General features: G+C 41.8%; 3 protein-coding genes across 3 annotated transcripts; 1 reads left to right on the forward strand and 2 right to left on the reverse strand.

Moving 5' to 3' along the window:
- Positions 1-901: 901 nt before the first annotated feature.
- LOC311272958 (galectin-related protein-like) lies at positions 902-5968 on the reverse strand. Its single transcript, XM_084379749.1, has 6 exons — positions 5933-5968; positions 4077-4121; positions 2728-2811; positions 2414-2502; positions 2088-2271; positions 902-1785 (listed from the first exon to the last, which is right to left on the reverse strand). The coding sequence occupies exons 2-6, from the start codon at positions 4113-4115 to the stop codon at positions 1642-1644; spliced, it is 540 nt and encodes a 179-aa protein (XP_084235875.1). The 5' UTR covers positions 4116-4121; positions 5933-5968; the 3' UTR covers positions 902-1641.
- Positions 5969-6950: 982 nt separating this feature from the next.
- LOC311264561 (equilibrative nucleoside transporter 2-like) lies at positions 6951-14757 on the reverse strand. The gene is made up of 13 exons (XM_084365530.1): positions 14458-14757; positions 12626-12684; positions 12461-12542; positions 11763-11914; positions 11506-11645; positions 11189-11323; positions 10932-11035; positions 10637-10712; positions 9944-10053; positions 9640-9748; positions 8945-9030; positions 8430-8626; positions 6951-8227 (listed from the first exon to the last, which is right to left on the reverse strand). The coding sequence occupies exons 2-13, from the start codon at positions 12661-12663 to the stop codon at positions 8116-8118; spliced, it is 1341 nt and encodes a 446-aa protein (XP_084221656.1). The 5' UTR covers positions 12664-12684; positions 14458-14757; the 3' UTR covers positions 6951-8115.
- A 1540-nt stretch (positions 14758-16297) lies between these two features.
- Positions 16298-21250, forward strand: LOC311271967 (uncharacterized protein; the record flags this gene model as incomplete). Its single annotated transcript, XM_084377990.1, has 5 exons — positions 16298-16355; positions 18252-18566; positions 18672-18761; positions 19652-19768; positions 20581-21250. The coding sequence occupies 5 exons, from the start codon at positions 16298-16300 to the stop codon at positions 20724-20726; spliced, it is 726 nt and encodes a 241-aa protein (XP_084234116.1). The 3' UTR covers positions 20727-21250.
- Between the last annotated feature and the right edge of the window lie 1847 nt (positions 21251-23097).

Here is a 23097-nt window from a genome sequence, read left to right on the forward strand (position 1 = left end):
GACACACAGATGATCACTGACACACAGCTGATCACAGACACACAGCTGATCACAGACACAGCTGATCACTGACACTGTCTATATATACAAACAATATCTATATATATATAAATATATATGTATATAAATATTAGTAACATACTGTAGTAAAATATCAAAAGTGTGTCTGTACAATATCCTTGAATGTTTAAGAAAAAAGAAAGAAAAAAAAGTCAGTTATTTATGTATATATATAAATAAATAAATAATATATATAATATCTGAAAAAAATCTTAATAAGTTGGAAATAAATAGAAGCGAGTTTTCAATAAATTATCAGTAAAATATCTGAAAAATATCAGTAATTTATATGAAAACGTAAATATCAGTGTGATATCCAGACATTTTTCAAAAAACATGAGAACAAATATAGACCTCAGTGTCCCAAAAAATACCAACAGTTCTGAAAATTATTAAAATAAAATAAAAATATAACAGTGAGATTTAGAATGTTTTTGAAAAATATTTAAAAAATTATAAACCGAAGTATTCCTGAAAAATAAAGTATGATCTCCAGAAATGTGGAATAATCAGAGGCTGAGATGACGTTACATGACGGGAGACAAACACATGAAACCAAACTGTGTCTGTTTATTTGAATATTCACGTTCATGCCAATTCTGATTCTGATGGTGGTGAACGGACCTGCAGCATCACTGTCAGAACCAGTATGTTACATTTACTCACCCCGCAGTCATTAACCACTTTAATGTCGTTTGGATTGGATGGTCACAGATGAGACAAACGATTAAAGACACACGTTTATGTTTACCTCTGCAGATGTTCACACACTAACTATGGATCAGCTCAACATCTGTGTGGTTCGAGTCATCACACCTCAGCCCAGTGAAGACGACCACAGTCCTTCTTCATGTTTTATTAACTCATTATCAAAAAACATAGACAGAAAAACACATTTCACATTAAAACAAGACACTTCTCACAGTTTAACCAGAAAACGTATTTAGAGCCTGAGCCAGGATCTAAGAAACGCCTCACTGCCTCCTCCAACCCCCAGAAGATGTTTATTTGTCAGATTTGATTTATTTTACTTTATTTAATCATATTTTTCAACATAAAGATTCAAATTCTGGATACTGAATCTTTATTTCTTGACATGTTGACTCCTCCGGGTCACTAAAACCCCCAAATCCCAGAAGAAATCAAAGTTTTAGTGGCTGTTCAAAGAAAAATTACAGTACTGTGACTTCATTTACATAAAAAATACAGTAGATCATTCTGGAAACAAATTTGCACGATGGAGGTTAACATTTTAAATAAAACACATTTAATCACAGTGTAATCAGTGTAATCAGTGTAATCAGTGCTGCTTCAGTCATTAATCAGCTGCGTCTGTGAGATTTTCCTGAGTGAATCTGATTTTAAACTTCATTTATCTGCAATATAAAAAGAAAGAAACAGAAAAACCTTCTGAGATCAACATCAAACTTTGTTTCATGGTCTACAAATAAAAATGAAACAGGATCATGAAACACTCGTCTCCAGTATGGACACTCATTTCTCTCCATATTGATCATCTGGTACCAACATGTCCCGCCTGCGTTCAAACAGTTCAACAGTTCATCAGTGACGTCGTTTCCTTCACGCCAGTTTGGTGATGGTGACGCTGCCTTTGATCCACAACGTGTCGATGTCGCTGAGCGACGTCACTCGATGGTTAAAGTCAAACAGCTGCTGCCCGTCCACCAACACACGAAGACGACTGTGTCCACAGTGGATATCGATCTGCGAGACGAGACGAGGAGAGACGAGACGAGACGAGACGAGTCAGATATTCACACATCAGCTTGATCAGTCTGAACAATAAGCAACATGAGGTCACATCATGAGGTCACATCATGAGGTCATGAGGTCACATGTGAGGTCACATCATGAGGGATGATGTTATATCTCTTTACATTGACTGCAAAGATACAACAGTACAACAAAGACAAAGAAAACAACTACAGAGGGACACAAAACATCTACAAGTGCTCCTGTGAAGGACCCTGAGGACACGGATCCAGAGTGTGGACAGACGCTGGTACCTTGAACGGCTGGTCTCTGATGAAGGGGAAGAAGGGGACGGCTCTGTCCACGTCTCCCCAGGACCCGGACACACAGGCTCGACGCAGCACCTGCCGGTCCCTGAACCTAACACAGAGCTCCAGAGCCACGTCAGGCGGAGGCTCCCTGGAGGTCCCACGACCACAAGTCAGGGCGACGTAGAACCTGCCGGAGGAACAAGAACCCGCCGAACATCTGAGTTCAGCAGCAGAACCACCGGGTAGAAACACTGACATGAGTGAAGGTCCAGATTCAGACCCTCAGTCAGGAGCCAGTGAAGGAACCGAGGAGCTGAGGAGGTTGTTACCTGTCAGGGCGAGCGTCCACAACACCGAACACGACAACCTTCTTCCCCGGCTGCATCCCACCTGTGATGTGACCTCTGAACGGGACCGCCTGCACACACACACACACACACACACACACACACACACACACACACACACACACACACAGATCAGAGAAATTAAGAATAAAGTTGAAATATTTTAAGAACAAATGAAACACTGAAAATACAATTGTAATTTGTGTTTTGGTGTTGGTGTGTTGGTGTTTGTGTGTTGTGTGTCGGTGTGTTGGTGTGTTTGTGTGTTGTGTGTCGGTGTGTTGTGTTGTTGTTACCAGACTTCTCTCAGCGTCTCTCGCTCCTCTCTCTTCTCTCGCCTTGTTTCCATCAGTCGCACTTCTCTGAGGAAAAACCCATTTCTGAAAGGAGAAGATCAAAATAAGGAAATCATCTGAACTTCACTGATCTGACCTGATGTCCAGACACACAGTTGATTTCTTCACTGTAACTTTTAAAAGTTGACTTTACTCTGAAACTGATCAACAGAGCTACAGAGTAAAGTGAACACATTAAATTTAAGTTGTACGAACTAAAAAGTAAAACATCGCTAGGCTTCTTCACTTGGTCATGTCGAGGTCATCAGTTTCTTCAATTGTTTTTTAGGTGAAGTCACCTTGTCAGATTTTACAGTAAACATCCAAACGACATTTATTGGCACATATTTGAACTTTTCCACGTCTATAAAACATTAAAAGTCTAAAGTATTATTTAGTGTCCTGGTGATGATCACATGACATCAGAGGAGCGTGTGGACAGCTCTGTGTTTACAGGCCGGAGCTCAACAATCAATGAATAAAGTCTAAACACACACAATTAACAGCGTGACGTCACGTGCATGTGACCAGCACTGAGAAACCAGAAGTGGACTGAGTTCAGGTTTACCTTCAAAATAAAAGCATCTGACAGGACTCAGGTAAGACTGAGGGGAAAAAGAAAGAGACTTCCTGTGCAGTGTCGTCAGGAGTGCATGAAATGAACCGTCAGGCTGCGTCACCTCAGATAAACACCGAGGCAGGTGTTAAAATGACAACATGAAGCTGAAAGCACAAAGTTTTATGTAACTATTTAACTTTTAAAAGGTCGTCCCCGGGGCCACAGCCACGATTTAAAAATACTGAGGTCCTCCAATGCAACCCCGTCTCCCTAAAATTATTATCAATGGTACTTTTCATAAATATACATATATATTGCTTACATTAATAACTTTATTAGTTCGGACAAAAACTGTCAAAACAAATTTTGGCATCAATCACTCGAATAATCATCAGAATCAGTCTTAAAAAAACTACTGATGCATTCATGTCTTCATCACTTTAATGTTCAGCAGTAAAAGTGGACATAATATTGATGTTTTTTTTCCTGAAAATGAACAGAGCTTTTATTTTGTTAATTCTGACAGGAAGTTGTTGACAGCAAACTCTGAAAAGTAACTTTCAGTCCAAACTTTCACCTGAGAAATAAAAGAGATGATCAGTGCAGATAATCTGGGCTGTGGGTCGGACTGGTTCCTCTCTGCTGGGTCGGTTCATGATCTCTGACCTGCTGCTTCCTGCTGCTCAGGTGTGTGTATGTGTGTGTGTTTGTGTGTGTGTGTGTGTGTGTGTGTGTGTGTGTGTGGACTCACCTTCCTGCCCTGTGCTGTGGCTCTGTGTGTGTCGGCCATGTTGATCTGAAGGAAACAAACAGCAGAGGAATGAGCCGCCCGTCCAGTTTGTCTGCCTCCGACGTCGACTGAGTCAACGCTGACGTACAAAGCTCCAACCTGGTTCAACACACACACACACACACACACACACACACACACACACACACTGCTCCGATGATCAGCTGCCCCTGCATGCCTTTCTCGCTCTCAGGTCAATAACAAGTGAGCTTATTGTGAAGCTGTGACTGAAACCCCCACACATTAAATCCTCCTCAGGGTTTCATCCAGCCGAGCAAAAATACATCTGACCACACAAACACTTTTTATTTATTCCTGAAGACAAGTTTCTCACTCTGAACGCCTGAAAGTCAGATTGTTTGTTGTGTAAAAGAGAATCTTACTTCACTTCAGTAAACACACTGAACCACAACCTGATCAGTCTACAGGCTGTACAGTCAGAGCAGAGGAGGTGAAGGTCCACACAGTTCAGATACTCGTGTACAAGCAGACTCTGGTAAAAGTAGAAGTACTGACTCAGCTTCTTTACTCCAGTAAAAGTAATCGAGTACAGGCTCTGACATGTACTCAGAGTATCAGAGTAAAAAGTCTCCCTCTGAAGGACATTTGTGGTCAAAGCTAACTGAAGCTCACGTCATATTAATATAATTCAAAGACTATTAAAGTTAAAGGTAGAGTCAGTAGGATTTGTCCCAGCTGTTCCTGAACGCACCACAAAGATAGTTGATAGTTGAGTCTCATTCCCAGGACGTCAAATAGCCACATTTTGACAGGATACAGTTTGTAAAGCACAATTAGCTTTACCAACACAGTATACACAAGTATGCTATTTTGCATTAGCTAACACTACAAACGCTAGGTAACGTTGCTTAAGTTAGCTAGCAAATGTAAGCTAATGTTGCTAATGGCAGAGGTCATATGATGCTTTTTGGGTTTGTGCCTTTACTTTATTGTGTTATGAAGCATTTTGTGCGTGTTAAAGGTAATGTCAATGTAACAGGCGTTATATAAATATATAAATATATATATTTATCATAAAATATAAACACTCCAGTCAGTCAGCAGACACAGTTGTTACAGCTGTAGCAGTGTTATTTTAGATCACACTACCTTGCTCAGCATGACCCGCCCTACTCTGCCTCTGATTGGCTACATCCTGCCTGTGAAGTAATGCACATGTGAAACTCCCACCAAAGATTGAACAGAGGTGAGATGTCTCACTCTGTAGCTAAAACGGAGCGTTCAAGACACAGTGTGTAAAGTGATGCTGCAGCGATGAACCATATGAGAAAAATAATGTTTTTTGGAAATTAACGTATGTAAACCTGTTCTATTAAGACCTTCAAATAAAAGTATGAACCTGAAAAAAACATAATACGACCTCTTTAAAGGTGCAATATGTAAGATAAGAAGAAATAAATTGTGTTGTGTTGCAGAGATATCTGCTGAAGTTCGCTAACAATGGTTTGTCCTGGTCCAAAGCTTCTGTACCCGTGGTCAGCACCAGCACTCTAACATGAAAAGTAGTTTTAATTTTATGATTTATGCAACCTGATAATTCAGAATCTGACCTGGTTGCAGAGATTAAGGAGCTGAGACTGATGGAGACGGTTTCACAACCAGTTAAAGTCAATAAATCTCATGTTCAGCCTCAAACCAACAACATGTGAGTCCGTCTCTCAAGACTTTCTGACTTCCTGTCTGTGGCCCTCAGCTCCAAGTTCATTGGTTCCTACTGAAGACAGAAATCTTATAAAACGCACATTTATAGTTTTAAAGACGTCGACATGAACTTAGAAGAATCCAAACAAACTCACCTCACAGCCGGCAGCAGACGTCCTGACTCCTGACTTTCCTTTTCATTTTCCTCGAGGAGAGTGAAGAATGGGAGGAAGCCGCAGGACGTGAGGTCAAAGGAAAGGGCCGAGCCGGAGGAAGAGGAAACCGACAATCAGTGCGTGTGGTGTTAATGTGTGTCTGCATGCTGTGCAGCACCGACTGCACATCATTAGTGTCATTACACCATCCGTCAGTCTGCAGAGACGTCACGGAAACTCTGTGTGTCGTAAAGAGTAGATTTAGATTATTAGTGGTTGTAGCAGTAATAACAGGGCTGACAGTCATATCAGCAGCAGCAGTGGGTTGTTTCTCTCCTTTACAGCTTCTCTGTTCATACTTTTATAACGAGTGACAACAAGTTTCTGTAAAAGTAAAAAAAGAGCAACGTGTTCCCACAAAAAGATCAAAAGTTGATTTAGGCAAGACGACTTTATCTGTGACGTCCAAGTCAGACACAAGCAACTCACAGTGCTTTACAGACATTAAATTACATTAAAATGACTTTTAAAAGACATTAAAAACAAGAAGGAAGACGTCAAGAAACGTTAGAAAAATACGCTAAAACAGAATAAACTATACGTAAACTGTTTTCTCATCTTAAAGGGTAACTCCACCAGTTTCCTCATTAATTGTGTTTACAGGTCAGAGGAAGCTGCATGTCATCTGAGAAATCACCTCCAGTGATGTCACTCAGTGGCTAAGTTGCATTGTGGGTATTGTAGGCTCCAGGTGATGAAAAGGGAGAAGAATGCATGTTATAAACAAGGTGATGTCTGGTTCCGCTCTATCGATTCGGATCATTTGTTTTAAACTGTCCATAATGAGTCCAACAGTGTTTCAGGAGAACAATGATAGATTTAAAAAAAACATTTTTGCAGTACTTATTTTGTTATATTTATTGTTATGCAGCAAAACTCTCGGGCTATTCCTTTAATGTGAAAACACACTTGGTAATAAACAGATTTCTGACGTGAAATGAAACACAGAAAATTGATAGTTCAGTGTTTTATTATGAAAACAAACATAGAAATGGAAGATAGCATCAGCACGGTGCAAAAACGCATAAATAAGCAAAAATAAAACAAATATCTTAAAAAATGAATTTTTTTGTTTTACAAAATGACTTTTTAGGGAAACAGAAACAGCCCTCAGCGTGACGTGGAAAGAAAAACAATACACTTAAAAAACTTGACATTCAGAATATCAGAAGATAAACAGGTGAAAACACGTTCAGCGATGAACTGTGAACTTTTAAATACAGCAACATCAAATAACATGTGAAGCTCGTCAGTGTGCGACGTCTCTGCATCGTCCCTTTATGTTTATTGACCCGTAAACCAATCAGTGCTCGACAGATTTCCTTGCAGCCAATAGGAGCGCTGCGTTGTACAGTACAGTACACACGGACAATAAAACAAGGCACGAAGGCATCAATTCATCTTTAACGACCTAAAATACAAATATAACACAACAAACAGACGCAGGGTAAAAAAACAAACACAAACACGCTGTTACCAGGGAAATATATTAACTTTAAAAAATGTTTGGAAGCAGAGGACTTTCAAAATAGCTGCCTTCAGAATAAAAGCAGGAATTTTAGCTGATAACACACTTAAAAAACTAATATAAACAAATAAAAAGAAGAAAATATGATGTAATTCAGTTCCTGTTTGTACAAATACAAAATTCATCCGGTCACATTTTTTTTTACCTTTAATAATCCCTGATTGTTTTATTATAAAGACTTTCACTTCAATAGTTCATGTACAGTTTAATGAACAGCACAAACGGGTTTACACGAGTCATTTCGCAGCGACTCACCCAGAATTCAGAACTTTTACAGGATCACGTCTTTGATTTTCTCAAAGAAATTTACGGAAAAACTATTAAATTCATGAGAACTCCCAAAATCCTGAAACACATGAATGTTTGTGCTGTTTTAATGATCCTTTGTTTGTGTTCTCAGCCTCATTAACGTTTTATTTTTGTCCTGAAACATCCAAGAAACCCTGAAGATCATTTCATCACACAATATTTGTTGCTGGATGCTGAATTAATAACAACAATATGAAGTATAAAGTTTGAGAACCTCTGTTGTAAATGATCTTGTTTTTTTTGGATGTTTCAGGACAAACTTCGACCTTTACTCGTCCCCGGTCGTCTACACAAGCTGTCCCAGCAGGAAGGAGAAGGACGCTCCCACAGCCAGACCCAGCACGAGGAAGAAGGTCATGAGAGTGCCGGCCGTCTCGCAGTCTTTATGTCTCACCAACCTGACGGACAGAAACACACGAGGTCACAAAAAGACGCTACAGTTACTGACCAAAACCAGTGAACCACCAAGTGTTGGACGGATGAAACACTGAGAGAACGACTCAAAATCTAATCGGTCTAAACATCTGTTAATAAGCTAAATGCGACCGACAGGAATTCATTTATTCGTCAGTTTTGATGGCGTCCCTGCTGAAGACTCACTGTGGAGCGTAGGCCATGCAGAGGCTCGCCAGGTACCCGTTGGAGAAGGAGAACAGGGCCATGATGGTGACGAAGGCACAGTCGTGTCTGAAAGGTTGGGGGAGGCTGGAGTTCTTGACGTTACACAACATGAGCAGAGGGATGAAGAGTAGACGGGACAGCACGGCGGCAGGAAACAGGAGGCTCTCCTTCGAAGGCTGCACGAAACATCGACACCATCGATTAATAATAATAATAATAATAAAAACTTACTTATTCACTTTTTGCGACCTTTTTGTTAAAATTAAGATCAGGATCTAACATCACTCCGAGGTCTGTGATGTGTCACAACTCTGCCTTTTAAAAATTCAGTTTTCTGTTTCAGGAAACATTAAAGGTGCAATGTGGACCGCCAGCTGCACGGCTAACTGAGCTAACGGTAGCCACAGTTAGCAGGGCAGGTGGCCAACTCTCACGTATTGCACCTTTAACATGTTACGAGGATGTAAATTCTCAGCGCAGGCGGAGAGACTCACCCATTGGCCGAGAGACGGGGCGCTGCGGCCGGCCAAGTCCATGGCGTTGAAGACGATGAAGCAGCAGACGCAGGAGAAAACTTTATCTGTGAGAGACGTGATGAGAGGCGTCCATGAGTCACAGCCACTGTGATGTGAATATGACTCACCAGAGCACCACTGATACATCGTGTCAGCGTGTGTTGTTGATACAGGAAACGGTGCTCGGGGCGTTCGGTTCTGTTGTAACTGTTATTGTAGACGATCATACGGAAGCCCTGAGGGACAAGTGAGAACATATTTGTTTCTGGTGACCCATTTTCTGAGTCTGATCGAGATTATTTTCTCTCCTGTGACTGTGACTTATGAACTGGTGGGATTTTTTTTTTTGCCAGTTCACACGTCACGAACACAGGAGAGAAAACGGATCACCAGTAGAAAAAACAATCTCTCTTGTCCCCCGGGGCTTCAGTACAATTAAACTTTAATCAGGTCCGACCCCCGTTACATATTTTCTGTCACAAGTGTGTTTGAGAAAAAAAAAAAGGGTGTTAATCCGGCGATATTTGGTATATATGTCGTTATTGGCCTAAAAAAAACCTGCATATCCGTCGGACTCCAGTATTTACACGTCAGAAACTCGTTACTCTGATGTGACATGAACACTGCAGATGATGATGATGATGATGATGATGATGATGATGATGACGACTCACCCCAGGAAGTGTTGTCCTTATAAACAGTCTGCACTCGGACTGTGATGACGGGAAACACCGACAGGGTGACGGCGAACACACACGTCACACACGCAGCCATCAGCCAGATCTGCAGGACACACAGGAAGCATCGCGATCAATACACACTCGTGTTTTCAGAACCTGCACTGAACTGAGCCCGAGAGCAGCAGGTCCACAGAACACAAGCAAATACATGTTGTGTTGTTCAGATGCTAAATGTTTCTGTGATCCCCAGTTTTTTTTACAAACAGGAAAAATGTCCTGCAGACGAAAAGTGGTTCACCTTCTTGAAGACGGCCAGGACGGACAGACGCTCCTGACTGTCCTCTGGGTCTCTGACGAGCGTCCCGTTGGCCTCCAGCTCTTTATCGTTGTTGTTTGAGACTTTTTTGTCTTTAAAAGGAAAGAAAGTGAAATGTATTAGTGACCTAAACTGACCCGGAGCCGACCCGACCGTAACCTTGTTCTGTTGCTAATGTCACTGAAGTAAAGGTCCAGTCTGTAGGAGAAAACGATGTTCACGTTATGTTCTGAGTGGTGTAAAGTCACCTGAGAGTAAGAATCGTGTGACCAAACAGTTACAAAGAAGTTCATGTAGAACATTTGACAAATTTACATGAAGACTCAGATATCGAAGACTTTGAGAGACAGTGTTTCACAAAGTCTATAAAGTTTCTTCTAACTCAACAACTCACTAAATTGAGACATTTTTAAAGGGGGTCTGGTGACTTTCTCACTGAATGTGCTCACATGTGGTCCAGACCACCTCTGAATGTGGCCTGAGTGACCGGATCTCGCATGTGTCAGGGCCTGAGCTGCAAGCTGCAGTTTCACCGCTAGATGCCACTAAATCCCACAAACTGGACCTTCACAGCAGGCTGCAGCTCAAAAGTAAATCATTAGTCTGCAGCTATGATCAGCTAAATCACTGAGGAAATGTTAGCATGTTGCTAAATGAGACTCTGTAGGAACCGACCTGTGGTGCCGAGGAGCTCCTGAGACGTCTCCACGTGATCAGTCTGACTTCTGTTCAGGTAAAAACGAGCAAATTCCTGCAGAGGAGAGTTGACGCTGTCAGGAGACCATAGAGACTAGTTTCTTTGTTAATTATAATATTATAAATAACCGATCGGTCTGAACTTCAGTCCTGACACAGAGCGCGCGCGCACACACACACACACACACACACACACACACACACACACACACACACACACACACACAGCAGCTGAGTGTGTGTGTGTGTGTGTGTGTGTTGTAGGTCTGCTCACCAGGTGTGGCAGCAGCAGGTAACACAGCAGCGTCATCAGAGTGGCCACACACGGCGTGATGAAGTATCCCAACGCCTCCGTCGTGTTGTTTTCTTTTCTGTTACCTGCAGAAGAGACGTTCAGCCGGTTCACACACGAGTACAACCAGAACATCTGCCGACTGCAGTGAAGTGTGTTTCCCTCAACAGTATCAATGTATTACCACTGTAGTTGTGTTGTTGTTGTTGTTGTTGTTGTGTTGTCGTCGTGTCACTTACTTAAGATGGAGAGGAGCATCGCGAGTGCGGCGAAGATCCCGGCCAGACCCTGACCGCTCATGAACAGAGTGCTGTAACGAGGAGGAAACAGGCCGACCACGCCGAACAGACTGCCCTGCAGCACTGCACTGAACACTGCACACACACACACACACACACACACACACACACACACACACACACACACACACACACAGAGGACTTTATGTTAGTTTGTCTGGCTGCGTTTCATTTTCTGTAACTGGTGGACTCCAACAAGGGTCACGATGAAGACTCGGCGTCGGAGAGGTGATGTGAGACGACGTGTCTGAACTCACTGTTGATGAACCAGATGGTCGCCATGGTGACGGAGAAGAAGGTGTCCGGCAGCATTTGGACCTGAACCAGAGCCGCCGTGAGGGAGAAGAGCAGGAAGATGCCGATCAGGCTGAAGGCCACACGGAGACGCTCCCTCACCCTGCAGAGACCAATCGTCATCGTCATCATCATCATCATCATCATCATCATCATCATCATCGTGACCATCACCATCGTCACCGTCATCACAGCACTGTGTTGCAGGACAGTAACTCACCACTGATACAGGAAGGAGTTGAGCAGGGAGAAGAGCAGCAGGGGCAGCTGGGAAAGCAAGGCCATCCAGCTGTCATAGTTGTAGTCTTTAGCTGGACCTCCTGACGTCCCGTTGGAGGAGTTAGTTGAAACTGTGAGCCGACCGTTGAAATACTTTAACAGAGAAGAAGAAAACATAATGAGTGACTTCTGACACAATCCAAACTGTCTGAGTCACCAGAGGACACGTGGTGCTGCACTTCTACACATTAAGAGACAGAAGAAGAAGGAGGAGGAGGAGAAGGAAGAGAAGAAGGAGGAAGAGAAGAAGAAGAAGGAAGAGAAGAAGAAGAAGAAGAAGAAGAAGAAGGAGAAGGAGGAGGAGGAGGAGAAGAAGGAGGAGGAGGAGAAGGAGGAGGAGGAGGAGGAGAAGAAGGAAGAGATGATGAAGAAGAAGAAGAAGAAGAAGAAGAAGAAGAAGAAGAAGAAGAAGAAGAAGAAGAAGAAGAAGGAGGAGGAGGAGGAGGAGGAGGAGAAGGAGGAGGAGGAGGAGGAGGAGGAGGAGAAGAAGGAGGAGAAGAAGGAAGAGATGATGATGAAGAAGGAAGAGATGAAGAAGAAGAAGAAAAGAAGAAGAAGAAGGAGGAGGAGAAGAAGAAGATGCAGAAGGAAGAGATGAAGGAGGAGGAGAAGGAGGAGGAGGTGTGGGAGGAGTGAGACCTGGGAGGCCGTCATGAAGAAGTTCCAGGGCAGCAGTGTTCCCAGACCGAGCACAAAGATGATGATGGCGACGACCTGACCGCTGAGGAAACAAAACACTTCATCAGCTGATCAGATTTCATTTCATCATTTTATATCAAAACCAGTTAAACACATCGAACTCACCGGTCGGCAGGTGGACTCTGTTTCTTCTCGTTCCACATCCTGTAGCTTCTGTCGCCTTTCTGCACGAGAGAGAAACTTTAAATCAAGTCTGACCTAAATTAAAGCTACGAGCTGTACGGAGACATTTTGTGAGGTCTCCAGCTGCTTCAGGTGTTCAGCAGAACGCTGCAACTCTGTTTTACTGTGAAGCTCCAGAAATGTTGACTTTATACCAACATGGAGGGAGGAGACGATGGTGAGTTTAAGGGCTTTGAGGACTTTACATAAGTAAACACTTGCTGCTTCTCCACTTCTGGCGTTCAGCATGAATTTACTTAGTTTACTTGTTAGACTTTGACACTGATCATTTAGTGTCTTCACATGACTGAAACTAAACCCTCCTTAATAATATGCATCCTGTGAAGTGTGAACAGCGACACACGTCTAAGTCCCAAAACATTTCCTCTGTACGTTGTGTTCAGTTACTGTCATCATGGTGAAATTGGGCACGCTGTGACTCATCCTGTTGCATCATCACCATCATGTACAGTAATCCCCCACGTGGGCCTCATGAGTCCACGTTGTCGGATGTGTCCCGAACTCTTTGTGTTTAAATAAACAAATAATTGAGTTTTTTGGGAGCGTGCCCACTGTTTCTGGTCGGACTCATTTTTGTGTCGCCCCTCCTTTCCTGTCATTAACATCCCAGAGCTCTGAGAGCTCACATCCGTTCATACACGTGTTTTATTACAACTATCTGACACTGAACCTTCCCATCACATAAAAACACCATGCGACCCTACACAGTAAGCAGCAGTGGAATGTAACTAAGTACATTTACTCAAATACTGAACTTAAGTACAACTTTGAGGAGCTTTACTTCATTTTTTCTGCCTTGTACTTCCACTCCACAACATTTTGGAGGCAAATATTGTACTTTTTACTCCACTACATGTATTTGATAACATTAGTTACTGGTTACTTTTTAGATTACATGTTACATCAGAGCCAAAGTAGCACGTCAGATAAAGAAAACTGCTGAATATCAGATCTGATAATATACAATATGAACACACATCTACAAATATGTATAATTTACTTTTACTTGTTCTTACCAAAGTCATATTTAAACACAATATCTCAACTTTTACTCATGTATGACTTTTGTACACTTTTACAACACTGCTTAGTACATTTACTCAAGTATTGTACTTAAGTACAAGTTTGAGGTACTTGTACTTTACTTGAGTATTTCTATATTTTCCAACTTTACACTTCACCACATTTCACAGACAAAAACTGTAGTTGTTACTTCACCACATCTATTTGATAACATTAGTTACTAGTTACTTTGTAGATTACATTATGCATTGGAGCCAAAGTAGCACAAATTATTTTGTGTTCAGCTATAGAAAATCAATAAAATGCTGAATATCTGATCCAGACTCAGTCTACAGTATAAACATCATACAAATATATATATAATATACTTTTACTTGTATTTTTGATATTTAAGTACATTTATCAGATACTTTAAGACTTTTACTCAAGTGCTATTCACTTTAACCAAAGTCATATTTTAACATAATATCGTTACTTTTACTCAAGTATGACTTAGATACTCATTAAAATACTCTTAAATGTATCCGTTAGTGATAAATACATATTAATAAAACATTTTAGGATACTAAATGTAATATTTGTTGGTTATAGTGAAATAATAAATGTTTAAATTACGCGCCTTCATCCGTTATTGGCGCCGTTCAGAGATAAGAGTCAACACTTGTAAAAGTGTGATAAACCCATTCAGAACTCCATATGAAAAACATAAAAGTTAGGCAGACGGAGCTCACCTGAGAGTCGGAGCAGGTGTGATGCGGGTCGGACAGATGATGGACCGGGTCTGATCAAAAAAAGCGGTAAACTTTTAAGTTACGTGAACGTCTCACAGCCCGCCTTCCTGACTTCCGCCTTCTTCACTGTCTTCAAGCCAACACGTGTTGAGAGACACGGTGAGACGTGAAACACCATTCAGAACTCCATATGAAAAACTTTAAATTTAGTTAAAAAAGATAAAAACAAGGTTCGGCTCAGCTGAGGGTCGGAGCGGGCTCACGCGGGTCGGGCAGGTGGACCGGTACTGTTTGAATGAATGAAAAAGGCGGGCGCGCGAACTACTGAAGAGGATGGGCACGAGCGCGCTTTTTTCCGGAACATCTCATTATAGGCAAATACACGCCCATGTGTGTGTGTGTGTGTGTGTGTGTGTGTGTGTGTGTGAGAGAGAGAGAGAGAGGGAGAACGAGAAAAACCAGCTGGAGTGAAAAGCTTTGAACTTTCACAATAAAACACCAGTTTGTGCTGCATGTTGGCTCAGCTTTGTGTCTTGTCAGCAAATATTTAAGAAGACAGTGAGAAAGTGTTTGTTTTTGTCACAGGCACCTTTTATAAGAGAAGTAGATTTTTGATCATCATGTTTTTGGGTTTTATTATTATCACTGCAAACAGGAACCTCTAACAGCTGACTGAGCAGACTCTACATGTGCTGAAATGTAAACAAATATAGTTTCACAGGAACATGGAGAAGACAGTGTCTGTAAATAATATGAATAACGACATTTTTGCACTTCCAAGTATCAAGTATTTTGATTGGGTTTTTGGTTAAATGCCTGAAATAATGTCTGTGTTTCCCACACGTGTAAAAGATTTACACATTTTTTTCTATGACAACAAACTACATCAGTAAATATCCCATGTTTGATTTAAAAACGGTTAGCGGTTGCTAACAAGTGTCTGAATGAGACTACAGAGGTTGTCGGGGACATTAAACGTCCTCACAGCGAACACGGAGACTCATCTACTCACTAGTCGTCTTTACAGGCCCACTTTAGTTACACACTATTCTCACTCTGACTTTACAACTTGTAGCCTACATTGATCAGTTTATATAAACCTGGACAGTAATTGTGCAGTAAGATGTTTCTTAAGTCATGTGACCGTGATGTCGTCTGTTTGTAGCCTAACATTAGCTTTAGAGATTTAATTTATGCTTCAAACATCACAGAGTGGAGTTCATCCATGGAGATTATCTGGATGAACAGAACCTGTAAATATCATAAAGTTCAGATTATTTTCTGTAATAATCCAAAATACAGTTCAATAATCCCACAGAGGGAACCAGGGTGATGCTAATTTAGCTCACCTGAGAGTCGGAGCAGGTGTGATGCGGGTCGGACCCGCGTGAGCCCGCTCCGACCCGCAGGTGAGCCGAGCCGAGCCTTGTTTTCATCTTTTTTAACTAAATTTAAAGTTTTTCATATGGAGTTCTGAATGGTGTTTCACGTTGAGTCTCACCACGTGTGGGCTTGAAGACAGTGAAGAAGGCGGAAGTCGGAGGAAGGAGCGCTGTGAGACGTTTCTTTGACTTAAAAGTTGTTTACTGCTTTTTTTGATCAGACCCGGTCCATCTGTTTGAATGAATGAACAAGGCGGGCGCGCGAACTACTGAAGAGGATGGGCACGAGCACGTTTTTTTCCGGAACATCTCATTATAGGCAAATACATCTCTGTTTACGTCACAACACAGTCTGAAGTTTAAAACCCGGGGGGTGGTGGATATCATATCATCACTTGTGCTGGGACCCTGAGGAGGACCAGCTTCATACAGGTGTTAGTGGGACTAAAACTTCAATAATGGAGCTGATACTTTCTGTGTTTCTGGCTGCTTTGACTTTTCCTGAAGTGGTCACAGGTAAGTGAGTTTAATGATTATTGATCCATTTTCAGTTGTCTCTTACCCCCGCTCTACCCACTGAGCTAATTGACATTTGCTGAAGTCTCTTCTGGTGAGTCTGAAGTTAAATATTACGCGTAAAGACACATGCAGTCTGGCGCAGGACGGGAAGATACACAAACACCAGCGAGAAAACAAACTTAAAACCAAGTTTAACTTTCGACCTTTAGATTATTTTTCAGTTTTGAATGATTGAGTTCAGTGTGGAGAGCTGCAGATGTGCAACAAGTGTAATAAGTGTATCAAACCTTGTCAGGTGATCAATTTGTTCAGCACTATTTATTTATTGGGAGGAAAACGTGACTGGAGCAGCAGTAGAGCTGCAGTGATGATCATCTGTTGACTGTTTTGATGATTGATTGATCAGTTTGAGTGGGAGTAGTAGTTAAATGTGCTTATTTTCTGAATATCTTTTGGGATGTCGTACAAAATACTCGAGTCATGTTTCAGTAAAAGTGAAGATATCATGTTACATATGACTTTGAAAGTGAAAATCACTCATGAATATGTGAGATGTCAAATGTACTAAAGTAGTTTCCAGGTGATAAATGTTGCGACAAAAGGACAAGTAAAAGTAAATTACACGTGCATATGACATATTTACGTGTGTGTGTGTGTGTGTGTGTGTGTGTGTGTGTGTACAGTTGTGCTCATGAGTTTACATACCCTGGCAGAATTAGATTTTTACCTTCTCAGTGTAAAGCTGCCCATTCTTCTGAGCCTTCCGGGCTAAGTTCCCTGTGCCTCTGTCGCTCACACATCCCCACAACATAACAGACACACAGGTTTACATGGCTACTAAAGGTAACCATCCTCACCTGTGATCTGTTTGCTTGTAATCAGTATGTGTGTATAAAGTCAGTGAGTTTCAGACCCCTGCATGTTTCATCCGGTGCTGCACTGACGTTGCTGTCTGAGCTGTGGGGAAAGCAAAATGATTATCAAAGGGTCTGTGGGAGAAGGTAGTTGCACTTTATAAAACAGGAACAGGATAATAAATGGCTTCACCCAACCACTAACCATTAGTGAAAGAAGTTTTTATAGTATCATTCATATTCTCTGAAAAATGCCCAATAAATCAAACTCTGCCAGGGTAAGTGAACTTATGAGCACAACTGTGTGCTTAAAATGATTCAGACTTATTTTGCAAATGCTTTGCCTCTAAATTGTAGTGGACTGGAAGTGTAAAGCACAGAAAATAGAAATTATCAATTGGAGTAGGAGGACCTCAAAACTGTACCGAGTACAGTACTTGAGTAACTATACCTACAGGTGTGTCTCAAAATTAAAATATGGAAAAGTTTTGTTTTTTTTCTCTGTAATTTGATTTTAAAAAATCATTACAAGTGAAATATTTTGAGCCTTTGTTTTTAATTTGATGGTTATGTCTTACAGCTCATGACAATCAAAAATCCAGCATCTTAATATTTATAATACAGAAGTGTTGACCTTCTAAAGTGTGTTCATTAATGCACTCAGTACTTGGTCGTGGCTCCTTTTTGATGAATTACTGCATCGGTGCATCCTGGCATGAAGGCGGCTGATGAGGTGTTATGGAAGACCAGCTTGCTTTGATAGCGGCATTCAGCTCGTCTGTATTGTCGGCTCTGGTGTCTCATCTTCCTCTTGACGATACCCCATAGCTTCTCTATGGAGTTCAGTAATAGTAATAGCATGGTCAGCAAACTAGTTACTAGTAGTTTTAGCTCTGTGGGCAGGTGCCAAGTCCAGCTGGACTAGTAAGCAGTTTGCTGACCATGGTTTTAGCCCTAAACGTCACAATGACACACAAAAACATCAGCTGTGTCCTTCAGAGGTTTTCATGCTGTGTCAATGTGGTGATTGTTTCCACAGAGTGCCGGACCCTGATAGGAGGAGGAGACCTCATCATACGATGTCAAGTGCTGGCTGAGTTTGACTTGTCTGCTAAACCGCTGGATGTGACGAAACCTGACCTCAAACATTTGGGCAAAGATGTCGTCCATGCTTATCGACATCAGCAGGACTACCTTCCTGATCAGATGGATCAATACAAAGGCAGGACGACTCTCAACCATGAAGACCTGAAGAAAGGAATCGTGACCCTCCGGATCTCCTCAGTGGAGCCGTCTGACAGCGGACGATACAGAATCTTTGTCCCGAGGCTGTTTGCCCGTTATATCACTGTTGGTAAGTAGGCTGAGTTTAATACTGTACAGATCAATTTATAAAATGTATAAAACAAAACTGTGGATGGTGATTTCTTTGTGCGTCTTTCATTTGAAACATTAACAGACCACCAGAACCACCAGAACTTGACAAAGACGGATAATTCCAGCACATCTGGACCTCCAGTGGAAGACAGGACCGAGTCAGACTCTCATGGTATTTATCTTTAACTAGTTCTCCAGAACTGTTTAACACTCCGTCCTACAACATCTTTTAATGTTCAAGACAATCTGACTGTGGGAGTTGTGTGGGTTATTTTTATTTAGTTTAAAAGAAATGGAGCCACACTAACAGGCAGTGTTGTTCCTAATTTAGAGTCCAGTCATACAGTCGAGTCATTCAGTCTCACTCTGGATAAAAGCTCCACTAAAACCTGCTAACATTCGGCTTTGCTCTTTAATGTGAATGGATAAAATCAACATTCAGTCGGTGTCTAATCACTCTGCCACAGTGACAGCTCTGATGGAAATGTAGCAGCTTGAACACACCCATTTTCTGGCCTTGTGATGTATGTTAAAATTTTTGTTCACCGATGTGTTTACTGATGCAGATAATGTAATATAGAGCGAAAAACGTCATTTTGTCACGTTCCAGGATGTTTGGTGGGTCAGGATCTCAGTCGCAACACATAACCTCATCCATATGATTACAAACAGTCAGCGGGTACATGTTTAGATTAGCAGGAGGACGCGGGGGGGGAAACGTGTTGAAAAACACAGACGTCATCATCATGACGTGTACCGTCACGCCTCTTTTGGATCCGCAGCGCCAGCTTTCTGTGTGAATTACACACTGTTGCGTCTTTACGCCGGAGCTCTGTGTGAATAAAGGCGAGCCTTCGCTGGGCTGTAATGGCAGAATCTGTGAAAAGGGCGACAGTCAAAGTGAGATTTGGTGACACAATGACCCTTTTCCTAGGTTCCTTGAGCTGTAGCAGTACATGTTTGTCATTCGTTAATTTGTGTTAACTGTTGTGCAGCGTGATGCTGAAATGAAACATCATTAATAAAAACTACTCAAACCCTCCAACTGTCTGATTCTTTCAGATGCTGAAGAGATGACTGGCAGGAACGTTGGTGTTGGCATCGGTCTCGTTGCCTTTGCTGCTGCTGCTGCTGCTGTCGTCGTTGTTGTCGTTATCCTGGTGAAACTCGGAAAGATCAGTAAGTTACTTTTTCTTTGCAGCATTTTATCAGTGGCAGAAAGTAACTTGGTACACTTGAGTACTCGAGGTAAATGTCCAGTGTGAAGGATTCAGGAGAGTCTATGGGCAGAAATGTAATATAATGTTCATATTTATGTTTTCATTAGTCTGAAATCAGCTGAAACTTCCAACCTTTGAATGAGCCTCTAAGACCTGCAGAGGGAGCGAAGTCCGCCATGTTTCAATTAGAACACTGGCTCTAGACGGGGCTTAACCCTTTAGTTGGTTTGGACCTGCATGTCACTAAATCCTACGCACTGGACCTTTAGTACAATCTTGAGTTACTTGTACTTCCCTTGAGTATTCCCGTTTGATCTTCTTCACTACATTTAAAAACGTTACAAGGGCACTAATTTAAAAAAGAGAAATGAATCTGAGTCTTTGAGCCACATCTGTTTTATAAGATGCAGTGCTGATGATGACTGGAGGACTGGAGCTTCTCTGTAGTCTGATGGTACGGCAGCAGATACGTCTGGTACTGAACCTCCACATATGAGTTATTATAAGTTACAACGGCTCACAGAACATAAGGCATTGTTAAAAACTAAACCAGTAACTGTCAGCCTCTTTGTTTCGTGACCTCTTACAAAATATTCTGTCACTTCGGGGTTATTCAGGCGGTTTGACACAGCGTGAAGTCTGTAAAACCTGATGACTCATGAAGAATCACACACCAGCACACGTCCAGCTCTCCTGTCTCTTATCTGTATATGCAAATGTTTGTAAGTTGTACAAGTTCAGTGTTTCACAAACTGTTTTCCATGTTTTCAGAGATTCGTAAGAAGAGGCTGAGTGGACCGACGGGCCAAGAAGCAGAGCTGAAGTCAAACGGTCCTGAAAAGGAAACCCTGACGACCTCAGCGACCGACGACTCACACGGCTCTGCAGAAAATGGCCTGATGGTGTCGCTGGTCTGACGTTCACGAAAGCCTCAGGGCTTGAAGAAATGTGTTGATGCATTGGTGCCTTTACCACTCTGAACTCTTACTCCTGCTGTTCTTCACTTTCTAATTGTTGTAAATCCTCTTTCCCAGGGGTGGGCAGTTATTTTTCCACATTAGAGGCTGGAGGACGGCGTGTCTCTGATTTTAAATCAAATGTATAGAAAAGATGCTCTGCACTGCACTTATTCTTCAGCATTTAATATATTAAATTACTGTAAACAGCATCTTATCAAGAACATTAAATTATGTAGGAGTCTTTAACAGTACTGAACAGTTAAACCAAGCACCTCCTGTTTTATCTTTGAGAACTGTTGGGTCCTTAACAGCCAAACGGACCTGATCAGGGGAAAAGCCAAACCTGTAAAACATCTCCTGACCCTTAAACACACGAGCGTTACTTTTAGAGGAGTTATTTTACTGATAACTCACCGAACTGTCCGTTCCAAACAGCTTGACCAAATGGTGTTTTCTACACAGTATATTCAAACATGTGATAACACTGATGCTTTCTCAGGAACTTTTACCAGCTTTTGCCTTTTTATAAGATGATTAGCTGGGCTGTGTCCTGCACATCTCACACATCAGGCACTCCTTGAGAAATTTCACATCATTCTTGCTTCTTCTGGAGATTTTGTGAGCCAACATAAAGCTGTTTTTATGTCATTGCTGCTTTTGTAGCCAAGCTAACGATTCCTCGACGGTCCTCACCGTCTGGTCTTCAGACAGATTTCTGGATTTCTCAGTGTTTCGTCTGGAGGTGACTGCTCGAGTTTGAGTCTTTTTGATCCAGCCTCATGTTTGTTGCAGACCACTTCCTCAGTGGAAAAGACGCTTGGCAGTCCATGACTTGCCAACACTCCACATTCAGCATCAGCCTCAGTGGTAGCAGGTGACTGCTGTCTGTACGTCCCTCCCTCCTGCTGTGCCTCCGTCACCACAGCAGATCAATCTGTGACTTCACATCCACCACGTCCATAAACTGACTGGAGGAAGCAGACCCACAACAAACAAGCGGGTCAGAATTAAAATCCTAATTTGGGTTCAGAACCATCAGCCGGGTCGGCACCACGACTCGGGTAGCTGAGTTAGTCTTCCCTTGTTTGAAATGAGAGTTGACCTACGCGTTCAACATGTGTTCAGACATTTATTCACACCAACAAACGACTTGTTCTCATTAGTTTCTGCGTGTTGGTGCTGAGCGGAGCTGATTGCGGCCTCAGCAGACCTCAACCGGTCAGGCTGCACGCTGACACACAGTAATATCACATCTCATTAGATTATGCATCTTTTTATTAACAATAAATCATGAAGCTATCGTTTAAGCATTATAAATATCTTAGATTGTATTTATCCTAAATCATGTGTGTGCATCTGTATCAGAGTTTTGCTGTTGATTCCACTTACACAGTGACAGCCAATCACATATAACTTTATTCATGTATCACGGACGCTCACTGGTTAGCAGGGCTCTCCTCAGCACATAAATATGGGCTGTGACGTAAACACAGTGCCAGTATGCGAGGATTGAGTCCATGTTAGGTTTGTTACACGAAGCACAGCGTTATAGCCTACTGAAACTGTGTAAACAATGTAATGTAATAATGCAGTTATCATGATATTATGTTCAGGAAGCTGGCGACAGTTTTACATGTAACTAAATGTGTTACAGAGGGTTTATTTTGTTTAATGTTAGCTCGAAGGCTAAGCTAACTTGCTAATTTTCCTCCATGAAGCTGTGCCGAACGAGTGCTGTGCTTGACCGTGAGCTGACCAGTCATTTCCGTATCATTGTCCAGGCAATAAAAGTCCGGTCCTGAAGCTACGAGAGTGTCGGTCCTTCTTTCAAATAAACAACACAACGCAGACAACTGTTACACATCAAACAGCTGTTCATTAGTTTTAAGGATGGCTTTTATTTGTTTTTGCAAATGAACTCTTAATATATGATTCGTTAGATATGTATTTTTATTTTACATTTCTTGCAGGACTGCACATTTTCCTGTCAAGTTTGTTTGTTAGAAATCCCGAACTTAGAAAGTGACGTACAGTGTTTTATAAATGACCCCCTCAGTCTGCTCTGTACCACCGTGAGTGTCTGAGTTTGGTCCCAGCAGGGTTTGACAGTGTTTTACTCATAAATTAGATGTGTAAATGATGATGACACATTTGTTAAGTTACAACTTAACAAAGGGTTTTTTTTTATTCACTTTGATCCACAGACACAATCGGCACACACGTGATTTACTCAGAGACATCATTAACTAAACTGTGATGAAGTGTTTGACACCAGCAGACACACTGGAGCAGAAGATTTTTAAGGTCACCTGTAACACACATAGAGCCG

This window comes from Pagrus pagrus (assembly GCF_965226575.1).
Source record: "Pagrus pagrus genome assembly, chromosome: 2".
In the NCBI taxonomy this organism is placed as follows: domain Eukaryota; kingdom Metazoa; phylum Chordata; class Actinopteri; order Spariformes; family Sparidae; genus Pagrus; species Pagrus pagrus.